The sequence below is a fragment of the Atractosteus spatula genome, chromosome 1 (genome assembly GCF_055471065.1).
Source record: "Atractosteus spatula isolate fAtrSpa1 chromosome 1, fAtrSpa1.hap1, whole genome shotgun sequence".
Taxonomy (NCBI): Eukaryota; Metazoa; Chordata; class Actinopteri; order Semionotiformes; family Lepisosteidae; genus Atractosteus; species Atractosteus spatula.
In genome coordinates this window covers 64,634,494-64,661,083 of record NC_142706.1, presented here as the reverse complement: position 1 = coordinate 64,661,083, position 26,590 = coordinate 64,634,494, and the positions used below count along the sequence as shown (strand labels likewise).

Here is a 26,590-nt window from a genome sequence, read left to right as displayed (position 1 = left end):
TGCCAGGTGATGGTGGGATGTTAGCCACCAGAGTGGCGCCCTCTAGCATCAGGGCTAGAGGAGGCCACAGTGGGAGCGTCACACATGCTCCATGTCCGTGTCCGAGACTGACCAAGCCCGGCGCCCATGTGTGTGTCTCGCAGGTGGGTGCGGGAGTTCCTCAACGATGAGAACAAGGGCCTGGACGTGCTGGTGGAGTACCTGTCCTTCGCCCAGTGTGCCGTCATGTGAGTATGTCTCCCGGTCACCTGTCGCACACCGTGTGAAGTGCTCGCAGGCCTTCTGCACACCCCCTTGTTGAGGAGCAGAGGAGAGTCACCTGCACATGCCCGTGGGGCCTCTCTGCTCGTACTGTCCCAAGTGGAGCCGGGGATCGGCAAGGGTCTGAAGGAAAGGGCTGATGGGACTGTTTTTTTGGCAAAACTTCAGATCAGTAAAGTGCAAGGCGTTCTGTTAATACGCTGGTCGAGCTCAGCCTGTTGCACGTGCTGGAAGAAGGTTTACCCGGACACGCGCACATGAGCAGATGAATGAGCCAGGCTTTCTGCTCTCCGAGGTAGCTGAGCTGGATCTCAGGGGAGGATCTAGCACAGGACAGTCCAGCCCTTTTGAGATCAGATGCCTGTGCAGCCCAGACAGTCCTGCGGCCAATGCAGGGGTGCGCCACCCCCTGCAGGACAGGCTGAAGAAGCCCTGTCCTCGTTCCAGCCACCTCCTGGACCGGAGCTGTGACTCAGCTGCAGCAGTCGGATCATGTGAAGTCCTGTGCTCATGTCTGCAGTGTGTAACCTACATGTTCCCAGAGGCGTGATGACCATTAGTCATTGTGATGTGGAATGGTAACTTGGTGCGATCTGATGTCTTTGTGCAGCTGACTTTCGCCCATTTGTTACAGGACCTGTCAGTCACAGGACCGCGTGGATGTGCTTGAATGCCTCGCTGCCTGCCTGGCAGTCCCCCTGCTGCAGTGGCTTGAGCTGTACTGTACCATGCCATGCTGTACCCTTATCCCAGCCCTCCCTGTGCTGTGCTGTGGAGCTAACCCCGTCTGTCTGTCTGTCTGTCTGTCTGTCTGTCTGTCTGTCGTGTCTGTCTGTCTGTCTGTGATGCAGGTTTGATTTTGAGAATCTGGAGAATGGGGAGGACGGGGTGTTAGACAAGGCCAAGTCCTGGAGCAGGTCTATCGAGGATCTGCACCAGAGCTCTGCCCAGGCTTTCAGCAGCAGCAGTCTGGCTCGCTCTGCCCGCCAGTCTGTGCTCCGGTATGTAACCTCCCAGCGCCTGCTGCTCGAGCGCGGGAGTGCTGCGCCCGGCCAGGGCGGGGGGGGGGGGAGCCCTCGGCTTGGTGCAGGTCGAGGACGATGCCTGCGTGGGCAGGTGTCCCGCACTCGGGACCAGGCGAATGGGACCTCGGTGGCTTACCGGATTCTGCTGAGGGCACAGGCCTTGCATGAGCGAAACTGCCCCTGGTGGTGCAGGAGGTGGCAGAGGGACACGGTGAGACGCGATGTGGCTGGCAGGGGTGGCAGCTCTCCTCCAGGCTGTCCCAACTCTCCAGTAGGGCCCCATGGGCAGAGAATTGCTGTGGCAGGACCACGTTTTTACAAGGAAGGGCTCACTGGGCTTATCCCTCTGCTGGTGCAATGGTGCCAGTGTTCCAGTCCGGTCTTAAAGAGATGCACAGTTCTGCATTAAAAGCCTATTTTAGTTGGCAGTCATATAGTAAGTGTGATGCTGTTTTTGCGGTGCTTAAGACTTCAGCATTGTGCATTCCCGTTGCTCATTGCTCTTGCACCCTGGTATTGGCATTAAAATTGGAACGAGTCAAATATCATCCTCTGCCCCAGTAACATCACGGCCACCTCACCTCCATACTCTGACGATCCACTCTCCCCGCCCCTGGGGCCAAGGGTCTGCAGAATCCGGGGCACCCCCCCGGGCGCCCTGACCGTTCTGGGGTAGCAGAAGCAGCTGCGCAGGTCCCCGAGCCCCGCGGGTCAGGGCCAGGGCCAGGGCAGCTGCTGTGCAGGTGTGGGACCCCTGGCTCGGGAGCAGCCGCCTCCTGCGCTCTGCTAACGCGTGACTCTAATCCGAGAGATGCTCTTGTCTGTGCTTGCCTGTGTTTCTGGCGGGGTAGGTAAGTTCTCCTCCCTTTCTCTTGTTGCTGTGTTGTGATCATTAGACTTGATTAAACTGACTCAGGCTGAGTATTGGCATTTAGTCGAAAGAGAGACAGGGATTGGGGGGAGGGGGGGGTCATGTTTAAAAATTTGTTAAGAAAAATGAATTTACATGCTATCGAATTCGGCTTCGGATGTGGCTTCCAGATGACTTTATGAAGTCTTTGCTTGCTATGTGGCTCAGTGGAGCGTTTCAGCAATGATGATGTGCAGGTAGCGGAGGTCCCGTCAGCTCTTGGCAGGGTTGCTGTGCAGCGCGAGCAGGAAGAGCCTCTTGAAGCCGCAGGCGTTGACAGAGCAGCACCAGGCACATGACGAGAGCCACAAGGAGGCTCTCGAGAACCCCTTGGACGTCTGGCCCGAGTCGCTGGCCGGGACTCCTCCGTCAGCTGTGCCGAGTGAGGGTCGCACCGCACCAGCGCCCCCCTGTGGAAAGAGTGCAGCAGGCGCCCTGGCGCAGCAGTAGGGGCCGCGGGTGTGGGATGGCCCCAGGTGACGCGTCTCAGACGGGGGGGGCCTGGCGTGGCGGTGCTGGGGTCCTAGTGGCAGGAGGACGTCGTTGGGCCCATCCTGCTCGTTTGGCCACTTCGTCAATGGGCTGATCGGATTGGATCTGGGCCACTTGAAGAATCCCGCTGTCGCAGGGGGGGCCACCCCTGCTGTCTGACTGAATGGAAGGCATGTCATGCTTTTGGTGTGAACACCCCCCTCCGTCACCCCAGCCCTGCAGAGTGAGCGGCGCCCAGCCCACGGGTTTGGAAAGAGGTTGCAGTGGAGGTTCAGGAGTGAGAGCGGCACGCTTCCGATGCGTCCCGAGCGCCTCCGAGTCACTCCCCCCCTCCGTCCCCGCGGTCAGCCTGCTGACCGAACGGACAGGGGGGAGCAGGCCGGATTCCCAGCAGCCAAGCCGGGGACCCCGGCTCCGTCGGCCGACTGAGTCTCGGGGCGCCCAGGGGTTCACTTGCTCCCCGCAGCACCAGCCTGATGCATTCGTGCGAGGAACCTGTTCCTGTCAAACCACATCCGCCCCCCGCCCCCCCCCAGTCACGTCTGTCTGCTGCTGCCGGGGACGCGCTGGGGCTGCGGGCAGGAAGTGGTGTCTGTTTCAGAGAAACGGCTGCTGAGCGGGGAGCCGGGCCGCAGCAGCCTGCCTGGCTCTTGCGCTCGCTCGACTCTCGCTGAACTTTCAGCTCTCTGACAGGGGAGCTCTGAGCATCAGCATCGCCTGTTTCCTGTCGGGTCAGGTCAGGGCCGCTGGTCTTTTTCTCCCGGGCTTCTGAAAGCATTGCTGGTGGTGGGCGCTGTTAGGTGGAGAGCCGGGGGCTGATCTGGCCTCCTCTCAGGCTCTGATGCCCAGTATCGTTCATCCAGCACTCCCTGTGCCTCCCTGTTCCCTCCGATCTGCAGCCCTAAGATTGTCAGCAGCCATTTGCAAGGCAGGCGAATGTCATTCGAGGAGCTGGTACCTTTGCCAGGGTATTGAGCCAGAAACCCTGCTCTTAACCACCGCTGCGGTTATTTTTCTGATTGCTGAATGGTGGCTGCAGTCCCTGGCTGTGTCATATGCTGTTGTGAGCCACCTGCGGGTCATTACTGCCCTTTCGGAGGTTTTGATCTTAGTGAAAGCAGCTGAGAAAGCTGGTAAATGAGCCTCAGTCCAGTAGCCTGGGACCCGCTTTGTATGTACAGGAAGCTCTTTTCTGTGACAATGAGGCAGGAGCCTTCTGATTCACATGCAAATGAAGTCACTCTGCGTGTTTTAGATCTAGCTCATCGGGTGACTCGCCAGCTTGTCCCAGTCCCAGCAGTAATTGAAACTTCCAGTCCTTCAATGTTTGAGTTGAACACATTGCTGACCTGGGAGAGCAGCGGCGTGGTAGACTTCCTTGTAGCCTCTTATTCATTACAACTGGGGATGTGTATGACCCAGTCGGGCAGGTGCACGCAGAGCGCTGGAGTAGGTGTCAAGTCGGACCAATCGGCATGAGAGAGCAGAGGCAGGCGTAGGATGTTGCTGTTTTTCATCTCGTGCTTGAACTTCGGTTTCAAAAGAGAACTCATGACTCCATCTGTTGGCTCTTTTTTGTCAAGCCTGTAAAATGTGAGGAACTCACTGCAGTTAGAAAACCTGTAGCACTGTAGGTCTACAGGTGTAACAATGAGGGAACCTCTTTGCTGTTTTTGCATTGATCAAATAGAAGACACTATTGATGCCGCTTGAGTTACAGTGCAGAAACCCCATTGCTGTTAATAGACTTGCAGTGTTAGAGTCGGGTACGTATTGACCAGTGTTTCCAACCATACTGCCAAGGTAGGTAGATTGGTTAGCATGAAAGACCCTGTCCACACTGCCTGTATTAGTGTGTAATACCCACTCTCTTGTGTGTAATACGCACTGTCTGGTCTCCTTGCAGCTATAACACACTGTCCAACAGCAAGACCATCAAGAACTCCCGGCTGGTCAGCCAGAAGGACGACGTACACGTCTGCATCATGTGCCTGCGAGCGGTCATGAACTATCAGGTCAGCAGAGGATCGTGTTGTGTCAGTCGTGTGGACAGTGCAGACGGGGACGACTCAGAACTTCCACTGCAGGAGATTGATGAACAGTCCATAGCAGTGTGATCCATTCCTGGCTTTACAAGCTTTGCGGTCTTGCTGGGGCTGGTCTGATGACGGACACAAGCTTTGTATGTTAACGCAGTGGTGAGAGAAATGCCCTGCTTGGCTGCTGGTGTTTCTGCCCATTTGGTTTAGGCACAAGCCCCCTCTAGTGGCTGCTTCTGTACTTGCATGCAGGAATCATTAGTGCCGTTTGAATAAGGCCCTGAACCCCTCAACATAATAATAATAATAATAAGAAGAAGAAGAATACACTTATAAAGCTCTTTTCTGGAAACTCCACTTGTAGCGCTTTACAAATAATGGGGACTCCCCTCCACCACCACCACCAATGTCTGGATGATGTAACAGCAGCCAGAGTGCACCAGTACCTCTCCACACACCAGCTCTCAGTGGGGAGGAGAGCAGAGTGATGAAGCCAGTTCAGAGATGGGGATTATTAGGAGGCCGTGATTGGTAAAGGCCAATGGGAAATTTGGCCAGGATGCCTGAGTAACACGCCTACTGTTTTCGAGAAACACACTGAGAGTCAGGACCTCAGTTTTACATCTCATCCCGAAAGACGGCGCCATTTTACAGTATAGTGTCCCCGCCACTATACTGGGGCATTAGGACCCACACAGACCGCAGGGTGAGTGCCCCCTGCTGGCCCCACTAGCACCACTTCTAGCAGCAGCCTTAGCTTCTACCAGGAGTCTCCCATCCAGGTACTGACCAGGCTCACAGCTGCTGAGCTTCAGTGGGGCTGCCAGTTGTGAGTTGCAGGCTGATATGGCTGCTGGCTTGTTAACATGTTAAGCAGGCAGTTCAAGTGAAACGTATCTAAAGAATACTGACCTAATTAAGACAGTATGTTGCAACTATTCTTAAAACATTTCATAATGTGGCACAGTTCGCAATTCGCAGCTTGTGCATTGAGAGGTGGAAGTTATCCACAGCAAAAGACATTAGGCATTAGTGTGGCCAGTGTTTCTTGGATCAGCTGTAGCTCTCGTGCCAGGTGACCACTGTGTAGGAAAAGCTCACCATGCGGCTGAACTCAGTAACTCGGATTGCCCTGAGGCCGTGTGTCTTACTGTCCTGTCTCCCTCTCTCTCCAGTACGGGTTTAACCTGGTCATGTCACACCCGCACGCTGTCAATGAGATTGCCCTCAGCTTGAACAACAAGAACTCCAGGTAAGAGCAATGCCCACAGTTTCCAGTTTAGAGCTGCATCTGAGGGACATCGTGAATATAGCTGTTGTTTAGGAGTGTTTTGCTGGTCTACAGAGATCTGCGTGGAGTACTGACATACAGAAGACATGATGGATGGATGGACTAATACCCTCATTCATTTATTTCCTTTTTTTTAATTGTATAATGTTAGCACGCCCAAAGGGGTTGGGCAGCCAGTTGACCTTGGACCCCTAGAGGTTTTTTTTCTCCTTACTAAGGAGTTTTTGGTTCCTCTCCTCTGTTTTCTTCTGGTCTTCTGTTCTGTATTCCCAAAATGTATGCTTACTTGCAGTGTTAAGCACCTTGGGGTAACCTTGTTATGAAAGGCGCTATATAAAAAATAAATTGAATAATCTGCAGACGCATGCTCTGAGCTTGGTCTGCCCCTGAGTGAAGAGGTGCCCCCTGTTTCCAGTCCCGAACACTCTGCCCTCTGCTCTTGCCCCTCTGCTTTGGGAGAGAGCTTGTCACTTTGCAGCTGGTAATTTAGAGAACCTGTGGACTTTCAGTCCAGGGCTCCTGCCTGATCAGGCTTCTGTAGGGATTATTCTGCAGGGATGCACACAGAGATGAACGCTGTTCCTAAGCAAAGTGCATTGTAGAGTATCGGTAGCAGCCAAGTGCCAGGGGGCAGCAGAGAGCAGTGGACTCATTCCCACAAGGCCGTGGGCTCAGACCCTCCGGAGACGCCACTGTGGAAGCCGGTTCTAATGGCCTGTCGTTTTCTCCAGAACGAAGGCGCTGGTCTTGGAGCTCCTTGCTGCTGTCTGCCTGGTGAGGGGAGGCCACGAGATCATCCTGTCGGCGTTCGACAACTTCAAAGAGGTAAGCATGTCGCCCGGCCCCGAGCACCTTTGTCCCGGACTCCGCCCTGCGCGAGACCGGCAGTCTCTTCCCTGGGAGCTGCTGCTGTTTGAGCTCGGAGGATTAGAATATCCTTATTATGATTATTAGGAGGCCATGACTAGTAAGGGCCAATGGGAAATCTGGCCAGGACGCCAGGGTAACACCCCTCCTCTTTTCGAAAAACGCCCTGGGATTTTTAATGACCACAGAGAGTCACGACCTCGGTCTTACGTCTCATCCATCACTATAATGGGGCATTAGGACCCACACAGACCGCAGTGAGCGCCCCCTACTGGTTCCATTAACACCTCTTCCAGCCACAGCCTGCTGGTTGAGAGTTGCTGGGTGGTTTAGCTGCGGGCAGATTTGCTGCACAGCGGGAGGGAGCTCTGTGTGATGGCGGTGGGAGCAGCAGCCATTCGTTCTGGGACCGAGTGCCTTTTCAGGAATGCCAGATGCGAGGAAATGGCTCTGGATTTCACGATAAGGATCTCCGTGTTCCCTTTGGGGCTTCAGTAAATGAGCCTCCTTTTCTTTCCCTGGAGGCTCGGAGCAAACGCTTCATGTAGCGTCAGTAGTGAGGCCCGCTGATCTGGCAAAGTACAGGAACTGGCCAATTTAGAGAACCGTGGAAGTTTAGAGGGCGCCTGGAGAGCAGAGTTCAAGTCTGGCCAATCAGTCGCATGGTTGAAGCACGTCTGCTCAGCGCAGAGATTTAAAACGCAGAGTTAGAGCACACCAGCTTAATAAAGGTCAGGTCATTTGTATTCTGATTTATGTGATCAGCTTTTTTAGAGGCTCCCAAGAAGAGAAGGCTGTGTTGTCTAGCCTTACTGCTTCTGTGTTACAGAATTGTTACAGAAGTGAAAATAAAACCGCTACCGATAGTGGAGAGGTGGGCTTCCTACACGTCTGCCCTGAGTCTGATTGACCACTGGTGTTGATTTCCCCTCCTCACTTTGCTGCGTGTGGGACTGCAGCTGGAGGCAAACTCTCTAATCTTGATTTTGTGTTTCTTTCCCAAGAATTCCCATAATTGGGGAACAATTTTCTCCACGAATGAGCACTAGCTGGAGTACTAGGGCCGATTGCTATCAAAAAATCAGAAACCAAAAAACAAGTTGGACACCTGGAAGAGGATGAAAGACCTACATCATTTTTGCAAGGAGTGTTGTGTTTTTTATAAAGCATGATACTGGCAGTTTTTTTCTTCTTTTAGAACCTCCTTTTAATAATAAAAAAAAATCACTTAAATGTTATCTTGTTCTCTGACCCGGGGAGGAATAATGTGTTTGAAGCAGATTAGCACTGCACAGCGCTCTAAAGCCCACTGGTGAACCGAAGCCTGTGTATCGCTAAAATCGGTCCTCACCTCATTTCCTGCCACTACAGATTGGCTGATACAGTAGACCGCAGTGCAGGATAAGGCAGAGAATGCATTCAAGTATATGAAGCGGGATGGAAAAAAGTCAAATGTTCAGAAACAGAAGGTTATTGTACCTACATTTTTAAAGAATTTAAGTCGTGCTGTTCTTGCCACTCATTAAACAGTCAACTTTTCTTCCCTGTTCGCGGTCAGGTGTGTAAGGAGAAGCATCGCTTCGAGAAGCTGATGGAGTATTTCCGCAGTGAGGAAGGCAACATCGACTTCATGGTGAGTTCATGGCCCTGGCAGCGCTGCCCAGGTCCTGCCCGAATGCGTGACGTGAACGTTTCCGAAGAACTGAAGGTCCTGAAGTCTTCTGTCTGCCTCCGAGGAGAATATCTCCAGTTCCGCATCACTGCCCCAAACGTGTTCTGCCGACAACACCTGTGCAACTTAGGGACCTTGTTCCAGGGCGACAGCCGGTGCCAGTGTTCAAAATCATGTCCAGAGGTGCGATCAGCAGAAAACCATCTCACAGGGGAGTGGGTCCCTGAGGGGTCACGTGCTCAAATCCTGGGTGGGCAGAGCTGTAGCACGCTTGAGCAGGGAACATCAGTCCATCTGCTCCAGTCAACTGCTCAGCTGGGGAAGAGTCACATGGGATGAAAATATCAGCCACATAAATTGAATTGAGCATCTCGGAACATCTTTAGCTGATTGGGTGCAGAGCCAGTGCAACAATCAGGTGGTTTAATATGGGCAGGGAGAGATGTGTGTGCTGTATGTGTGCTGTTGCATGTCTGTGACTCTTGTTTTAGTGTGTATTTGTTTTATGTTGAGTGTTGTTTTTTTACAGTGTTGTATGATGATGCCAAAGACAAATATCCACCCTTTTGGATGGACAATAAATGATCATGTCTTAAAAACACACACACAGTTGGCTATTTCAAACTTAAAATCAGCCGTGAATTGCATGATTTGTGCAGTAACAGCGACAGCACTTTGAAACGTGAGGATCCTGAATGGACATGTAGGTTTCCCGGGATAAATCCGGAGGATCCCCACCCCGCATCCCCACCGGAGGATCCCCTTGAGGGGCTGTTGAGGTTCCTTGGTGGAAAAAGCTTCGGTCGAGGGGAGACTCCTGCGTGTTCGGGGGGCCATGGGGTGGGCTGTGTCAGCGGCTCCATGACTGTCTCTTCTGTGCAGGTGGCCTGCATGCAGTTCATCAACATTGTGGTCCACTCGGTGGAGGACATGAACTTCAGGGTCCACCTGCAGTACGAGTTCACCAAGCTGGGCCTGGACGACTTCCTGGAGGTGAGTCCCCCTCCCGGCGTGCCATGCCATGTAACTCTTTGAAGAAGGGCTTGTGGGATTGACGAGACATGCTGGGTTGGGCACTGTGAGAGCAGCGCCCCCTGCTGGCCCTCGCTCTCTCCTGTCTTTCCTGTCCGCATGGGTCACCTCTCCCCCGAGCAGCACGGGGGGTGCGGCTGGAGAGCCCAGTCCCAGAGCTACTGGCAAATTCCAGATATGGAAAGACGGAATGGAGCAGGCCAGCTGGCGCGCTGGTGGCGATGTAGTGCTTGAGGGGGTGACCGTGTGGACTCTTCCTTCCAGAAATCGAGGCACACGGAGAGCGACAAGCTGTCCGTGCAGATCCAGGCCTACCTGGACAACGTGTTTGATGTGGGAGGCCTCCTGGAAGATGCGGAGACCAAGAATGTGGCGCTGGAGAAGGTGGAGGAACTGGAGGAGCACCTGTCTCATGTAAGAGCAGCCCCTCCACTGACGCACTGTGTCGCTGCTATTCCCTCTTCTTGACATCCCCAGCGCGAGCACGCCTGCAGCTGTAGGGGTGCGAGCTCGTGACTGGGGCTCGGCGCTGTCTCTGCTGTGTGTCTGTATGTCGCAGTGCGTGTCTGTATGTTGTTGTGCGTCACTGTGTGTGTCTCTTTGTCGCTGTGCGTCGCTGTGTGTCTATATGTCACTGTGTGTGTCTATATGTCACTGTGTGTCGCTGTGTGTGTCGCTCTGTGTGTCTATATGTCGCTGTGTGTGTCACTGTGTGTGTCTATATGTCGCTGTGTTGTCGCTATGTGTGTCTGTGTCACTGTGTGTTTATATGTCGCTGTGTCTGTCTATGTCAGTGTGTGTCGCTGTGTGTCTATATGTCAGTGTGTGTCACTGTGTGTGTCTATGTCACTGTGTGTGTCTATGTCACTGTGTGTGTCTATATGTCAGTGTGTGAGTCTGTCAAAGAAAAAAAACTGGACCTTCTGTGCTTAACCGAAACCTGGCACAAGCAAACCGATGGACTCCTGTTTAACCAATCAGTCCCTCCTGGGTATGGTTTGTTTGACCTTCCAGTCTTTCAGGCAGAGGCATCAGCATCATTGTCATTTACAACCTTTTTTACAGTCTAAGTCCTAATACTATACCTCCTCCCTCTTCTTTTGAGTGTCTTGTTTTAAATGTTTCTATCCCCCAATCTACTATCATTGCCACAGTTTATAGACCACCCAAACCCAGTGAGGCCTTCTTAGGTGAGTTTGCTGACTTACTCTCATTTTTTAAGCCTTAAGTTTAAAAGGATCCTTATTCTAGGGGACTTTAGTATACACATCGATTCAAGCTCTTCCAGTCTGGCTAAAGACTTCCTTTCTCTATTGGGATGTTTTGGTCTTACGCAGTGTGTTTGTACCCCTACACAGAACAAAGGACACACCTTAGATTTAAGTATCACAAATGACTCTTTTGTCTCCCACTGCTCTCCTCCTGATCTAGGCCTCTCTGACCACTTAGCCATTCTCTTCAATCTGGAATTACCTGTTTCTAACACCTCCCCCCCACGCTCTGTAAACTTCCACAACTGGCGATCAATCGATCACCCAAGATTTGCAAATTCTGTTCTGTCCTCCTTATCCTGTTTCTCTTCCTCTGACCCTCTAGAGGACAAAATACAGTTACATGACAGTGCTCTTTTATCTACCCTCGACACCTTTGCTCCTTTAAAAACTCGAACCATCTCCTTCTCTCGCCCCGCCCCCTGGTACAACGATCATCTGCGATCCATGAAGGCAGCCTCTCGCAAACTTGAGCGTAGGTGGCGTCTTTCTGGCCTAAATGTACGTTATCAGGCTTGGAGAGATTACTTCTCTGAATATAAGGTTACTATAGAGTCTGCTAGATCCACCTACTTCTCTCACATCATTGAAAATCAGCAAAACAACCCCAGACATCTTTTCTCCACCATCAACAGACTGCTCAAGCCAAACTGCCCCACCACATTACCTGCCTCATCACAACTTTGCAACACATTCTTAGATTTCTTTAGTTCTAAGATTGACAACATCCGGCATCACATTCTTTCCACTACGGATATAATTTCCATACCTCCTCCCTTCTCATCCAACTTCTCTGGTTCCCTTCTCTCCAGCTTCTCTCTTCTTGACTCAGCATCCCTCAATAAACTATACCTTATACACGCATGAAACCCAACACATCTATTTTAGATCCCATTCCCACCACTTTATTCCAGTCCTGTTTCTCTTCTCTCTGTCCCATTGTCCTCAATATTATACATGAATCCATGAGCACTGGCATTGTACCAATGGTCCTCAAAACTGCTGCCATTACCCCCGTGCCAAAAAAGCCAAACATGGCTCTCGACAATCGAAACAATTTTCGCCCCATCTCCAACTTACCCTTTCTGTCTAAAATTCTAGAACGTGCTGTCACACTGCAGTTACATAACCACCTCATGACAAACAACCTTTTCGAACTCCTCCAATCTGGCTTCCGTCAACTTCACAGCACAGAAACTGCCCTGGTCAAAGTCACTAACGATCTTCTAATAGCTTCTGATTCTGTCTCTCTTTCTATACTCATCCTTCTTGATCTCAGTGCTGCTTTTGACACTGTTGACCATGACATCTTACTTTCTCGTCTTGAGACTGTGTTTGGAGTTTCTGATACTGCTCTCAAATGGTTCAAATCTTACCTCACTGATCGCTGTCACTTTGTCTCTCTTAATGGGTATAGGTCTGAATTTGGTCTTGTTAAGTCTGGTGTTCCTCAGGGCTCAATACTGGGCCCCTTGCTCTTCAGCATTTACATGTTCCCGCTTGGTCAGCTTTTAAGATCACATGGCCTCAGCTTTCATTTTTACACTGACGATACTCAAATATACATCCATACCAAACCTGACATTGATGTGGCTGTCTCTATTCTATCTAATTGCATCTCTGACATAAAAATTTGGATGACTTAAAACTTCCTTTATCTTAAAAGTCATGCTTATTGGCACCTCCCATCAACTTCGTAAAGCCAGTCCTGTAACCCTATCTGTAGATGGCTCTGTACTTGAGCTTCAATCAAAATTGAAAAACCTTGGGGTTATATTCGATTCTGGCTTAACATTCGACCCACATGTGCAGCATACTGTCAAAACATCTTTTTTTAACCTTAGAAATATTGCTAGACTATGCCCTATGCTATCATTAACTGTGGCTGAAAAGCTGATCAACACATTTGTGTTCTCTCGAATTGACTACTGTAATGCTCTACTCGCTGGGGTATCTAAATCTACTCTGAACAAACTGCAATATGTCCAAAACTCAGCAGCCAGAATCCTGACCAGGTCTAGTACAAATGATCACATTACTCCTATCCTGGAGTCCTTGCACTGGCTTCCGGTCAAATTCCATGTAGACTTTAAAATCCTCATGCTCACCTATAAGTCTCTGCATGGCTTGGCACCTCAGTACCTGTCTGAACTATTATCGCCCTACTCCCCACCTCACAACCTTCTAATTCTGCTCTCCTTACTGTCCCCCAAGCCCGCCTACATTGTATGGGTGACAGGGCCTTCTCCTGTTATGCCCCCAAGCTCTGGAACTCTCTCCCCAAGGATATCAGAGAGTCACCTTCTCTAAACTCCTTCAAATCCAGACTCAGAAAAGCCTTTACTGAACTGGTTCCATTCTTCACCCCTCTGCTTTTCTTAGTACCACCATCCACGCTCTCCTCTATATATTGTAATTGTGTTTTATCTTGTGTATTCTTCTTATTTATTGTTGTTATCCTGTAAAGTGCTTTGAAAAGCCACCTTTAAAGGCGCTATATAAAATAAAGTTTATTATTATTATTATTATTATGATGTCGCTGTGCGTCACTGTGTGTCTATATGTCACTGTGTGTCTCTATATGTCGCTGTGCATCACTGTGTGTGTCTATATGTCACTGTGTGTGTCTGTATGTCGCACTGTGTGTGTCTATATGTTGCACTGTGTGTCACTGTGTCTGTTGCTGTAAGTCTGTAAGTCGTTGTGTTGTGTGTTGTGTATATGACACTGTGTGTCTGTGCCCTTGCACTTCGCGTCCAGAATCGTCTGTCATTCCAGCCCTGCGTGACGCCCCCATCAAAAACAATCTGCGCGATTCTCCCTCTGCGAGCATGATGTGCTCTGTTCTCTGTGCTTTGTTTTATAGCCTTCGCAACCTTTAGTTTCATTATTCAGCACCCCAAATGCTTGGAAACGATTCTTTTTAGACTGTGAGCTCAGGGCTGGGGAATTTCCAGAGAATTCCGAGGTGAGAGGAGGCAGGAGGTAACTAAATGTTTTCCCAGAAGCTGCCGTTCCCTGCCGTTTCCGCAGGGAGGAGAGAGGGATGTCTGTGGCGCCCCGGTGCTGTGTCACAGGGCCTGGTAGCTCTCATTTCGTATTGATCAGACTGCGCTCCGAGCAGCGCAGTGATCCCTGCCCTCTCCCGGCCTCTGTTACAGCTGAACGAGAAGCTGCTGGACGTGGAGAATGAGAACATGACCAGGGTGGCCGAGCTGGAGAAGCAGCTGCTGCACAAGGACAAGGAGCTGGAGGCTGTCAAGGTAGGGCCACCCGCTGTCTCCTGCCCCTGCCCCTGCCCCTGCCCCTGCCCCTGCCTGGGCTCAACAAGAAGGGAGAGGAGGGGGTGCTGGCAGTTTCCGGCTAAGAGCAAGTAATTTCAGTCTGCACTGCATCTGGAGATGCGGCTAGTATTATTTTCCTAAATCCTTTATCCTACAAACAAGCTGCATGTTCTTTTGCGACTCCAGGCCGGCTGAGCAGGGAGATCTGTAATGTGAAAGATCTGGTTGGGGTTTTTAAGCCTTAAAAGAGCTTAGTGAGCAAGCAGAGCCAAGATGGGGTGGAAACTGAAGTGACGAGGGCAGACTTTTCATCCTTTAATGTGTCATGGGTGTGTGCCCGCAGAGGCCCTTGTCTTTAACACTATTCCCAGTGGTTACAGCAGTCAGTTCACTGGAACACGTTGGAACGGGTCCAGGATCCGCGGGGTCGTTGGCGGAGTGTGTGGCTCTGCGGTGCTCAACGTCTCCCCCTTGTGGCTGCGCAGGAGACCTACGAGTCAACCAGCTCCCAGGTGCACACGCTGCGGCGCATGATCAAGGAGAAGGACGAGGCCTTCCAGCGGCACTTCAACATCGAGAAGCGGCTGCAGGAGCTGGAGCAGCAGGGCAGCATCCGCGTACGCAAGCAGCCCGACGGGGACATCGCCATCGAACCCCTGGGGGCGCAGTCGGAGGGGCCGGGGGCCCCGGGAGGTCCGGGGGGTCCGGGGGGTCCGGGACCCGGGGACGGCAGCCCTCCTGCAGCCCCTGAACCCCCACCCCCGCCCCCGCCACCCCCGCCCCCACCTCTGCCACCTGCACCAGGTACCGTGTGCCCTGCCCTCCAGCCCTGCAGTGATCACTGCTGGTGTGATTCAGATAGACACTGAAGCTGGAACACGTATAGCTGCCGTGGCCAGTGTGAATGTTTTTTGTTTTTGGCAAAAACTCATCCTACAGATGAGACGTGAAACTGCTGTCCTGACTCTTCCTGGTTATGATAAATCCTAGGGTATTACCCCGGTGTCCTGGTCAAATTTCCCCCCTGGCCCTTTAACAAACATGGCCTTTTAATCATCCCCATCTCTGAACTGGCCTCATCACTGTCTTCCTCCCCACTGAGAGCTGGTGTGTGATGAGCGTACTGGTGGTGGAGGGGAGTCCCCATTACCTGTAAAGTGGAGCGTCCTGTATGAAGTTCTGTATAAGTGTAAGGAAGTATTGCTAAGTGGAGAGCCTCGTTGAGATGCAGTTCAGAAAGACAGCATAGTAAGCGTACGTGTGTTAACCTTGCAGAAAATGCAACAGGGGTTCTGCTTTTCTGCAAAGGTTTTCTCATACAAGAATCTCTCCTTGTCGGCAAACACAGCTGGAAGTGCATCACAGCTGTTGTGCGCATATAACTGTGAGCGGTTAATATCATGGCATGCGGCTTGACATTAATTCAGCTATAAACTATAGAACCTGGGACATCGTCAGTTCGTTCATTTGACGAATTCTTTTCTCCTTCCACAGGGGAGTGCGTTATGATCCCGCCCCCTCCTCCGCTGGCCCCGCCTCTCCCAGGAGCCTCGCCTTCCGTCATCCTCAGTTTCGGCCTATCAGGTGAGGGAACTTTCTGAGGCGTGGAGCCGTGAGACCAGGCAGGTGTTTCTGCTTCCTCTCCTGAGGTCCTAAGGTGTTCTTGTGTTGTTATTCATTCCAGCTGAAGCCCATCCACAGGGCAGGTACATGAAATTGAAGCACAGGACGTTTTGCATATGTGAGAAAGTAGAAAGTAGTAGAAAGTTACAGGAGTGTCTTCCATAGTGCAATATCTGTTAGTGTCTGAATCATGCAAGCCTAATCTGTTAGGGTTGCTCAGTCAATCTATTGGGTCAAAACAGTTATAAAACAAGACAATATGGAGTTCTTCTGTTTGCTAAACATCTTGGCTTAGGTTCACCTACTGGAAAAAGACCAACTTCACTACATTAAGCCTAAGTAATTAAGACCAGGGTGTCCTGAGAGTTAAAAGCTGGCCGCCCATGCTGTCTCTGTGGGCTTGCTGTTCACTCTCTGATGAAGTTTGGTCTGCAGCCATCAGGATAAAGAAGCCCATCAAGACCAAGTTCCGCCTGCCCGTCTTCAACTGGACCGCACTGAAGCCCAACCAGATCAACGGCACCGTGTTCAACGAGATCGATGACGAGCGTGTGCTTGAGGTGAGAGACTGTGTCCATGTGGTCTGTCCCTCTTTCCTCTCGCTCCTCCTCCTCTCCCTGTCTCTTCACCCTTGTCTCTCCATCGGTGTGTGTCATCGGACATCTTGTGTGTACGTCCCCCGAAAGGAGCTGGACCTGGACCAGTTTGAGGAGCTGTTCAAGACTAAGGCGCAAGGCCCCCTGGTGGACCTCTCCTGCACCAAGAACAAGGTGTCCCAGAAGGCCCTCAACAAGGTCACCCTGCTGGATGCCAACCGCTCCAAGAACCTGGCCATCACACTACGCAAGGCTGGGAAGACCACAGAGGAGATCTGCCGAGCCATCCAAACGTGTGTATCCCCCGCCTTTCCTGCACCAGTCCAGGCCCTTGCAAATGATGGACGATAACATCCAGCCCTCCCTGCCACAAACCAGCCCCAACCAAACGATTGCTGATAACATCCAGCCCTCCCTGCCACAAACCAGCCCCAACCAAACGATTGCTGATAACATCTAGCCCTCCCTGCCACAAACCAGCCCCAATCAAAGGATTGCTAATAACTTCCAAACAATCAATAATAAAATCCAGCCCTCCCTGCAACAAAACAGCCCCTTCCAAACAATTGACAAACTTTACTTCTTTCACCATACTTTGAGTAAAATACTTTGCCAACCATTCATGCTTCACAAATGTTGTGCTTGTTTTTGAAAACATATCCTTAAAATGCAGGTAAAATGTTGTAGTCTTCTCCATTTAATTTACAATCCCATCATTTCAAACGTCCAAAATTATTTCTGCTCTGAAAGGCGGAGTCCCGGCTTTTCTTTCAGCTCCAAACCATCTCTTTTCCAAACTGTGACCAGTGCTCGTTTTGCTTTTGCTAAATGTGTGACATGCTCACTGGGAAACTGGCGATTTTCAGTAGGCATTTTAATATGGAGCGTTAAGTTTAAGTATGTTTTAGAGACTCTTGTAGTTCCTGTGTATGCTTGCCTGCATGTACGTCAGACAGCTGTAACTGGATTGTCATTCTGAGATCAGCTCTTGGTGTTGCCAGAGCCTGGCAGTGCTGATGTTTGTCTTGAAACACTTCTTGGGCTCTCATGAAAAAGTGTGAAACGCAGCCCAGTCAGTCTTATACTGTAGGTCACCTGTTTTTAAAGATGTAGTGGAAGCAACACCTGTTGGCTCCTGATAAATTAAGCAAGTACTCTGGTCATATAAGAGGACTATGGACCTTGAAGGCTGAAGAGCACTTAGATTTTAGTATTGAGCTCATTGAGGTAATTTAAATTAAATGTCATTAATTTAGTCTGTTCTAGATTTAATGCTGACCTACATCTGCAGCACAAGGTGCAGATCCCTGTTCTAGACTGAAGAAATTGAGTTCCCTTTAACCTGTTCACATACTGTAGCTCAGCTGCCTGACACCAGGAGCCAGTCCTGCTCTTTCCCAGCCTGCAGCAGCCTGTGCTGGTGGGACAGGAGTGGTGGTGGTGATGGAGGGGGTGGGGGGGATGTCTGGTGTTCAGTTCCCCCCAGGGGCTGACGAGTGCCCGCTGTGCTCCTCGCCGCGCAGGTTCGACCTGAAGGCCCTGCCGGTGGACTTCGTGGAGTGCCTGATGCGCTGCCTGCCCACGGAGGCGGAGGTGAAGGTGCTGCGGCAGTACGAGCGCGAGCGGCGGCCGCTGGACCAGCTGGCCGAGGAGGACCGCTTCATGCTGCTCTTCAGCAAGATCGAGAGGCTCACCCAGAGGATGAGCATCATCACCTTCGTGGGCAACTTCCAGGACAACCTGTCCATGCTGACCCCGGTAACTCGGCCTCCCTGCCCTCTGCCTGACCTTGCTCGCCGCCGGGCAGCGCAGCCGCGCTGACACCTTGTGAGAGGGAGAAAGACGTCGGGGCGCTGTTTTAGCGAGTGTTCTTGGGATAGGGAGCTTCGAAGTTTGAAGGCACGTTGTGTAGCCTTCCTGGTTAAAGGAGCTGGCCTCTGTCGACCTCTGACCTCTTGACCTCCTTTTCCTCAGCAACTGAATGCCATCATCGCTGCGTCAGCGTCCATGAAGTCATCGCCCAAGCTGAAGAGGATGCTGGAGGTAAGGTGGCAGCCCAGGCCGTCCCCGTTCTGCCCCCGGGGGCGCCACACAACCGCGAATCCTGATGGGTAATGGTGGCGCTGGGCTTATCCAGGTCCCCGTGTTCAGCATTCCATGTTTTTTCCATAAATATTGGCTCATGGGCGGGGGCACTGTGTTTTGAGGTACCCTCTTTCATTAAAGAGTTTATGTACCTCTTGGGTCCCCCTGTCCTGAGGGGTGAGATGGGATGCCCGAGTAGCACTGGCTTCTGAAAAGGTGTTAAGGCTGAAGCGGATTTCAAGGTTTGACGTAAATGGCGTCCACCTGGGGCCGTTGTCTGGGATGTAGTGCTGTGATCTGCCACAGGCCCTCCGGTGAATAACGATTTGTCGGCCTCATTCTGCTCCCAGCCATCGCAGCGCTCAGCTCCTCTCTCCCTGTGCAGATTATCCTGGCCTTGGGGAACTACATGAACAGCAGCAAGAGAGGGGCCGTCTACGGGTTTAAACTTCAAAGCCTGGATCTGGTAAGTTCTCCTGCTGTGTGTGTGTGTGTGTGTGTGTGTGTGTGTGTGTGTAGGGGGGTATTTTGTACTTTACAATATCAGGAAAGGAAGGAGGCAAAAGAATCAAGCTGGAAATTAACATGAAAACCTTGTTAAATAAAGAATCCATCTTTAAAAGTAATCACAGACTCCTACAAACAGCAACCAGAGGCAGAACACTCCGCTTCTCTCACTGTGTGCAGCCACAGAAATGTACATGAAAACATAAGATAGGTTACAAAATTCTGTAACCTATAGCCCATTCGGGCTATATCTGGGCCATATGTCAGTGTGCCACATGGGGGCACCCACTGTGTTAATCCTCTGATAACTAGTCTCCAGTTGGCTCTCTTTGTTGATCCAGCAGTTAATTGCTTATCAGTGGGACAGCAGGCTTTGCGCCACATACACAGCCCACCTCCTGGAGGTCTGGTTGCTGGTAGCTTGATGATCTGTGAATTGCACTGAAGGATCCCAAAGATCCTGGCTAAGCAGCGTGGTGCTGTGTTCAGTACCCCCACTGTCTGTGTAAAGATGCGTCTCCCATTTCTCTTCAAGAGGCTCCCAAGCTTAAGGCCTCCCTTGTTTTTCTGGAAGATGATCAATACCTTTCAGGATTGTTTCAGGAACCTTTTTATTTGAACACAAATCTAATCCAGGCCCACATACACTGCTCCCCTTCCCACTGCAGCAAACGGACAGTGAATTTCTGTGCGTGTCTCGGGCTCAGCCTGAAGGACCCACCGTTTCTTCACAGGCCGTGTGCTCTCTCTCTCTCTCTCTCTCTGCGCAGCTCTTGGACACTAAATCCACTGACCGGAAGATGACCCTGCTGCACTACATCGCCCTGATTGTGAAGGAGAAGTACCCCGAGCTGTCCACCTTCGGGAGCGAGCTGCACTTCATCGACAAGGCTGCCGCAGGTCAGGCCCCCGGCGCCCCGCCCGGCCGCAGTCAAGGGGGTGACCACATGAGGAGTTTCAGCAGAGAATCTCGCCCGCGGGAGGGGGGCTCTGCATGGGGACGAGTCATCTGGGGGGGGGGTCTCACTGTGAGAATCAGGAGCTCAGTAGGCTCTCCTTCTTCCAGAATTAATTGCAATCCATGGGCCAGCAGGCTTTATTCCACAGCATTCTGCCCACCTCCAGAACGGTGGCCGGGATTGTGCGAGGGTTCCCTCGGCACACCTTGCTCTTTAGCAATCTGGGAGGTGCCCTTCCGGAGGGAGACTGCAGCCAGGGGGTCCCGAGTGGCCTCGGAAGCCTGGGTGGGGGGGTGATGCAGGCGCTCTGCAGCGTGAAAGAGGCAGGCAGCGACAGGGCCCGTTCCCAGCGAGCTCTTCAGCAGCGCTGCAGGCCGCCCCGCAGGGTGGTGAATACTGGGCTGGGGGCCGCGGGGTCGGGGTCGAAGGCCGCTGTGTGTGTCTGACGCCGCCGGCGGTCTCGCAGTGTCCCTGGAGAACGTGCTGCTGGACGTGCGGGAGCAGGGCCGCGGGATGGACCTGGTGCGCCGGGAGTGCAGCCTGCACGACCACGCGGTGCTCAAGGCCTTCGTCAGCAGCAGCGAGGCCCAGCTGGAAAAGCTGCAGAGAGACGCCAAGACCGCTGAGGTACCAAGCCGCTGCGCAGCCCTTACAGCGTCCCCTTTCGGGGCTGCCCCTGCCCGCGTCTCTCGGATGAGCTGAGCACCCAGCTATAGAGCCCTGGGGATGGAGCCTTGCTCTGGCCGGGCAGCTGGACAGTGTGGGTTACTCCTTTCTGTCTGTCACTCCTAGACAATCCTTGTTCAGTCATTTTCTTGCAAAATTGTTCACACACTGTTGTCTTCGCTTCTCAGTGTAACCCTGGTGCTTGAAGGGAAGGGTTATACTTCAAAGAGTCCGAGTATCACTTCTCAACCCTGTTCTCTCCTCTCTGCCCGTCATCCTCCTCCTCCCCTCCCTGGCCTTGCTCTTGTCCCTCGCAGGAGGCCTTTAACATCGTGGTGCAGTATTTCGGGGAGAACGCCAAGACAACCCCTCCGTCGGCCTTCTTCCCCGTGTTCGTGCGCTTCGTCAGGGCCTACAAGGTAAGGTCAGAGGCCTGCCGGTCATCATCGTGAGCCCATGACCGCAGCCCGAGAGTCCCGCTCGGGTCCGCTGGCCTGGAACCCCCAGGAGCGAAAGGACTTCTCTTGGCTGTCTGCGAACTCCGTCGCGCTCGGTTTCGGGACGTCCGCTGGGGGTGTCTTTCAGGCTGCCGGACACCACGCTGGAGTGTAGACACTCACAGGAGGTCACAGAAGGTTAAGTAAATATCCCTTCGTGGAGAGGGCGTCCCGTGGCAGGGTGGCCAGCAGTGGGAGTCGAGATGAGTGTGACCACCTGTTCCAGACCCCAGCTTTCGGTGGGGTTGGGCAGCTGGCCAGCTCACTCTTCCATCTGACCCTGCTAAACTGTTTTGCCTTCCTCGCGCACCGTTGGATCATTAGCTCTGTGAAGCCTCGAGGCCTCCCTGTTGCCGTCCCGAGAGATAAGTAGCCCAGGAAGTGGGAACTGAAGCCAAAGCCTCGCGCACAGTCGCTCGCAGGGCCGCGTCCCGGGCCGCAGAGCCAGAGGTTAACGACAGGAAGGAGCCGCCGGGCCCCACCGCTCCGGCCCCGGACGACCGGCTTCCTGAGATTGTTCTCCACGGATTTATGACCCCGAGTGCAGCCGGCACGCGGAGGCCCTGCCAAGGGCTGTGCGTGCTGTACGGCCTGCGGTATTCACTGCTCCCCGGTTTGTTTAAGTATGAGGGGCTTCTAAAGTTAGTCGGCGTCTCCCGCCAGCTGCGTCCAGGAGCACGCACGCGCCGTGCAGCAGTGAGGCTCGGTCCGTACACACGGGGCCACAGCGGGCGCGCTCCTGTGGATGGCAGCGGGCGTCGGGGGGCAGCGGGATGCTCGCAGTGAGCCGACGTGCTGGAGAGCGGACCGTAAGGGGGGGCGGGTCCCCTGTGTGTGTTACCCCCAACACTTCAGCCACAGCGGAGGGGCCTGCTCCCGTCTTCCAGCGCCCTCGGAGTAACGTTCCACCTTTTGCCCTTGCAATGTACAAAGCAAAGTCCTCAAGCGAAACCGGGCCCCGCTTTTTGGCCGATGAGGGCCGGATGGGCCCTGCCTCGCTGCTCTTCGCTGGGGTGCGTGTGGCGAAGTGCGTGTGGGCAGGCCTCACAGATGTCCCTGTGTCTGTCTCTGTGCGCAGGAGGCGGAGCAGGACAACGAGCTGAGGAAGAAGCAGGAGGCGGCCATGCGGGAGAAGCTCCTGGCCCAGGAAGCCAAACAGCAGGACCAGAAGGTAGGAGCGGGCCAGGGGTGGGCCTGACACGGGTCCGAGGTGGCTAGAGTTTTCGGAGGGCCACTGGCTGCCCACAGCAGCCATCATCTCTCCTCTAAAGGTGGCAGAAGCAGCAGTTCGCAAGGGAACAGGACAGGATTGCTGCCAGAGGTGCAGCACTGCCGCTGTTTCTAATGTTCAGGGTGCTCTTACAGTTTATTAGCCTATTCAAACCACTACTGTGAACACGGAGCTCCGTGGCGCAGTGGTATTGTGTTCCTGTCTAAATGGGAACACTGGGGAGCATGTTGCCATGACTGGTGACAGACACTGGAAGGTGCTATGTTGCCTCTTAATGGTTGCATGTGCCTCCTGGGGGGCACCAGTGAATTTTGCTTCCTCTGGTGTGTATTTCACAAAACTGTCTGAAGTTGCATAAGATTGATACTCTTGCACCACATACACTGGGAACCAACGGTAAACTGACCATTTTAGATCGGAAAAAAATGTAATGCAAATGCAAAGCACCAATAACAGTGGCTGAACTGCACACAGGCACAGGCGCAGAAGACCAAGCGCCAGCAGCAGCAGGACCTGATCGCGGAGCTGAGGCGACGGCAGGCCAAGGACCACCGGCCCGTGTACGAGGGCAAAGATGGCACTCTGGAGGACATCATTACAGGTATGGTGTAGGCGTCTCCCTCAGTCTGTAGGACACCAGCCCAGGTAGGGCGCAGGCGTCTCCCTTAGTCTATAGGACACCAGCTCAGGGCACAGGCGTCTCCCTTACTCTGTAAGACACCGGCCCAGGTAGGGCGCAGGCATCTCTGTCACTCTGTGGGACACCAGCTCAGGTAGGGCAGAGGCATCTCTGTCACTCTGTAGGACACCAGCCCAGGTAGGGCGCAGGTGTCTTCCTCAGTCTATAGGACACCAGCTCAGGGCACAGGCATCTCCCTTACTCTGTAAGACGCCGGCCAAGACAGGGCGCAGGCATCTCCCTCACTCTGTGGGACACCAGCTCAGGTAGGGCAGAGGTGTCTCTCACTCTGTAGTACAACAGTCCAGGTAGGGCAGAGGTGTCTCCCTCATTCTGTAGGATGCAAGCCCAGGTAGGGCACAGGCGTCTCCCTCACTCTGTAGAACACCAGCCCAGGTAGGGCGCAGGCGTCTCCCTCACTCTGTAGAACACCAGCCCAGGTAGGGCGCAGGCGTCTCCCTCACTCTGTAGGATGCAAGCCCAGGTAGGGCGCATGCGTCTCCCTCACTCTGTAGGACACCAGCCCAGGTAGGGCGCAGGCGTCTCCCTCACTCTGTAGGATGCAAGCCCAGGTAGGGCGCATGCGTCTCCCTCACTCTGTAGGACACCAGCCCAGGTAGGGCGCAGGCGTCTCCCTCACTCTGTAGGATGCAAGCCCAGGTAGGGCGCAGGCGTCTCCCTCACTCTGTAGGATGCAAGCCCAGGTAGAGCGCATGCGTCTCCCTCACTCTGTAGGACACCAGCCCAGGTAGGGCGCAGGCATCTCCATCTACAGCATCTTTCACAGCACGGCCGTTTATCATTACCAGCATAGCCTTACCTGATGGAAGACAGGTGATCCCATGTCTACATGTGTCCCCCTGTACCCCTGCCCAGCACCCTGCTCCTGTACTAGACTTCTTCCCAGCCTTCCTTCCTGAAACGCCCCCGTCACTGCAGCTCACACACAGCCCATAGTGCCACCCTGTTCCCTTTTAGGCAGAGGGATTAAGTGTAACGGGTCCAGATGGCAAGGGGACTTTGCCTTCTACGTGTGATAGAAAAGGCTCCCTCGTCCTCACTGTTAGGAGCTCCCCTTCAAAACCACAGGCTAACATCACAGCTTCCTCGCCTGCTGTGATCTTAATGAGAACATGAAATGTTGCTGCTTCCTGAAGGTCCTGTATTGTTAGAAATAAAAACAGGACTTTGAATATAAAAGCAGGGGTGAACCGTTTTAAACAGAACTGCCCGGAAGTGGCACTCTGCGTTCTGCCGGAGGGCAGGAATTCATACCTGAGGTGGTCGGCTGTGCTTAATTGCCTTTACAATCCTTCCCTTTCCTGTAACTTGCTGACTTCCACAGGGAAGGGATTTTGTACCAGCGCCCAGTCTGCCGGGCGATGGGTGTGACATCTTCTCTCTCTGCCCGCAGTGCTCAAGAGCGTTCCCTTCACCGCCCGAACGGCCAAGCGGGGCTCGCGCTTCTTCTGCGACGCCAACCTCTACGACGAGTCCAACTGTTAGCCCCCCCTACCCCAAGGTCACCCCCTGCCCCGGTGACTCTGCATGCCGTTAGTTAGAGCTCTGCATGGCCCCTGCCGGTCCCCAGACTCGAGTCCTCCTTACTAACCCAGCCGTCCGGTAGCGGTGCGGCGTGCGTCCATGAGCGCCCTCCACAGGTGAAGTCAAGCCTCTTTACAGAAGCTGTGTGCACACGGCCTCTCCCCCCCCCCGTTGACATCGTGACCTCTTGACCTTGCGACCTACCCAGGGAGTCCTCTTCTGAGGAAGACGGGCAGACCGCCTGGGAAGCTGCTGCAGCTCATCTCCAGCCCAGTGTTCCTGGATGGGCCCCATACAGCCAGCCCAGGAATAAAAGCAGCAGCAGGTCAAGCAGCAGGTCGGATCTGATGCCTAGCGGGTCGAGGCCGGTGGAAGGCGGTCCTTCCCATTGTGCGCAGCTTTTCCCTAAAGAGGCTTGGCTTTCACGGTTCAGTCCTATTAACTGTGGCTCGTTCTGTCAGCCTCCACCTTGTTAACCTCCTTCTCTCCCCCTGCTCCTTGTGCCCCTCCATCTAGAAGGAAGAGCGATCTCTAAGTGTAGTCCTTCCACACAGCGGGTAAGACTGGCAGCGTATCTGGGCATCGCAAAGCTTGCCGCCTACCTGCTACAGCGAGCCTCCCAAACTGAATGACAGGCCAGCTCAGCACAGCTGACTTATTTTTTTCCCTGCTGCCCCATGGGAAATGTTGATACAATTAATAAGACAAGAAAAACAAAGACCCTAACAGAAGCGTAAGGCTTTGGCAGGTTTGCCCTGTGTTGTCAGAGCTGCTGTGATGCTTTCGACGAGCGTCGTTGTGATCTGTGCATATGCTTCACCTGGACGTGGTCAGGAGATGATAGGCTTCGGGCTGCTTTGCGTAAACAGCCAGATGTTGTGTTTTTGGCAGCTGTAGCTGTACAATACCAATAGGTGGCGCTGTCTGCGGCCTGAAATCCTGATAGTGATCTGCAGGAAGCCCCGAGGAAGGAGGTTGGCTTCCTCCTCCAGCACATCCTTAACTGTCTGCATGGGAGTGTCTGCCTGCTTGTGCTCTGCACTCAACTAACCCTTAACTTGATTTTGCATTAATGACGCTTACCAGCCTTGATGTGTGCCCTCTTATGAAAGCAAATATACTGGGCAAACATATCCAGGTAAATCTTGGCCAGTAGCATCCCCTATCAATATCTCATTTTATTGCAAAAACCGCGCAAGCCAGCGATTTCTGAAATATTTGCACTGCCTTCCCACTGACAGTGCATTGACTTCACGTGTCTGCTGGCATGTTGACAAACTGTGTGTCCGCTATGTCTGTGCTCTCCTCAGACACTGTGTCTCCAACAAAGCACAGGAGATGTCTTAGTGTGGCTGAGGCCTTCAGCAGAAAATTGGCAAGCACCGGAAATCCTTTTCAGCACCAAAACCATTTTTCAAGGACACACACAGCGAGAGAGATCTTGTTCCATTGCCTTGCCTGGAGATGAGGTTCTACTTTTTGCAACCTGGTCAGCATTGCTGATGTACAGCTAAGAGACGACTGATAGCATAAGCCACCTGGATTTGACACCCTTCTTTAAAACCGATTGTGACAGAAGACACGTTACTGCAGCCTTTATTAAGGTGTTTCCTCCTGTGGGCAATCAGAGTTGCACATATCTTAGGCAGCCTGTCACATGGCTTTGGCAGGGTGCTGTTCAACTGTTCAGGTCATATCCTGGCTTTTGAAACGGAAGCACTGTTCTCTCCTGTCCTCTGACCTGATCCCTGCTGAAACGGTACGGGATAAACATTTCCCAAATGTCTAGAGCTGGATGGGCAGAGATAGTCTGTAATGCCAAAGCTGTGTGGCAGAACGCCTGTGGTATGTGTAAGCCTCTGACCAGGGGGGAGATTTCTGATAAGTTGCAATGTAACATATCCTCTGTTCTGTTGAATACTGAAGCTAATGTAGTTCAAGCAGGGAACTGCGTCAGCATGCGCAGGCTGCAAAGGAACAAGTAAAGGTTTATTCCATGCTGAAAAGAGAAGAAAGGAAACACAACGTTTTGTCTGTGGAGCCTTCTTCGGGTGTGAG

At 52.9% G+C, this 26,590-nt stretch overlaps 1 protein-coding gene across 4 annotated transcripts in view; it reads left to right on the top strand.

The window, feature by feature from the left end:
* The window catches only part of fmnl3 (formin-like 3), a 57,154-nt gene that overhangs the window by 26,816 nt on the left and 3,748 nt on the right, over positions 1-26,590 (top strand). The window contains exons 5-26 of one of the 4 annotated variants that reach the window (XM_088916684.1): positions 144-227; positions 1,113-1,262; positions 4,595-4,703; positions 5,903-5,979; positions 6,750-6,843; positions 8,444-8,518; positions 9,440-9,550; positions 9,854-10,003; positions 14,022-14,123; positions 14,630-14,948; positions 15,639-15,728; positions 16,203-16,327; positions 16,454-16,656; positions 17,887-18,121; positions 18,338-18,406; positions 18,834-18,914; positions 19,726-19,855; positions 20,381-20,541; positions 20,898-20,999; positions 22,156-22,248; positions 22,783-22,909; positions 25,049-25,089. In XM_088916684.1, coding sequence (XP_088772810.1) covers positions 144-227; positions 1,113-1,262; positions 4,595-4,703; positions 5,903-5,979; positions 6,750-6,843; positions 8,444-8,518; positions 9,440-9,550; positions 9,854-10,003; positions 14,022-14,123; positions 14,630-14,948; positions 15,639-15,728; positions 16,203-16,327; positions 16,454-16,656; positions 17,887-18,121; positions 18,338-18,406; positions 18,834-18,914; positions 19,726-19,855; positions 20,381-20,541; positions 20,898-20,999; positions 22,156-22,248; positions 22,783-22,909; positions 25,049-25,089 — 2,728 coding nt within the window. Of the gene's footprint in view, positions 1-143; positions 228-1,112; positions 1,263-4,594; positions 4,704-5,902; positions 5,980-6,749; positions 6,844-8,443; positions 8,519-9,439; positions 9,551-9,853; positions 10,004-14,021; positions 14,124-14,629; positions 14,949-15,638; positions 15,729-16,202; positions 16,328-16,453; positions 16,657-17,886; positions 18,122-18,337; positions 18,407-18,833; positions 18,915-19,725; positions 19,856-20,380; positions 20,542-20,897; positions 21,000-22,155; positions 22,249-22,782; positions 22,910-24,401; positions 24,510-25,048; positions 25,090-26,590 lie in introns of all 4 variants that reach the window. The other 3 variants (XM_088916676.1, XM_088916700.1, XM_088916692.1) reach the window with 3 other exon arrangements.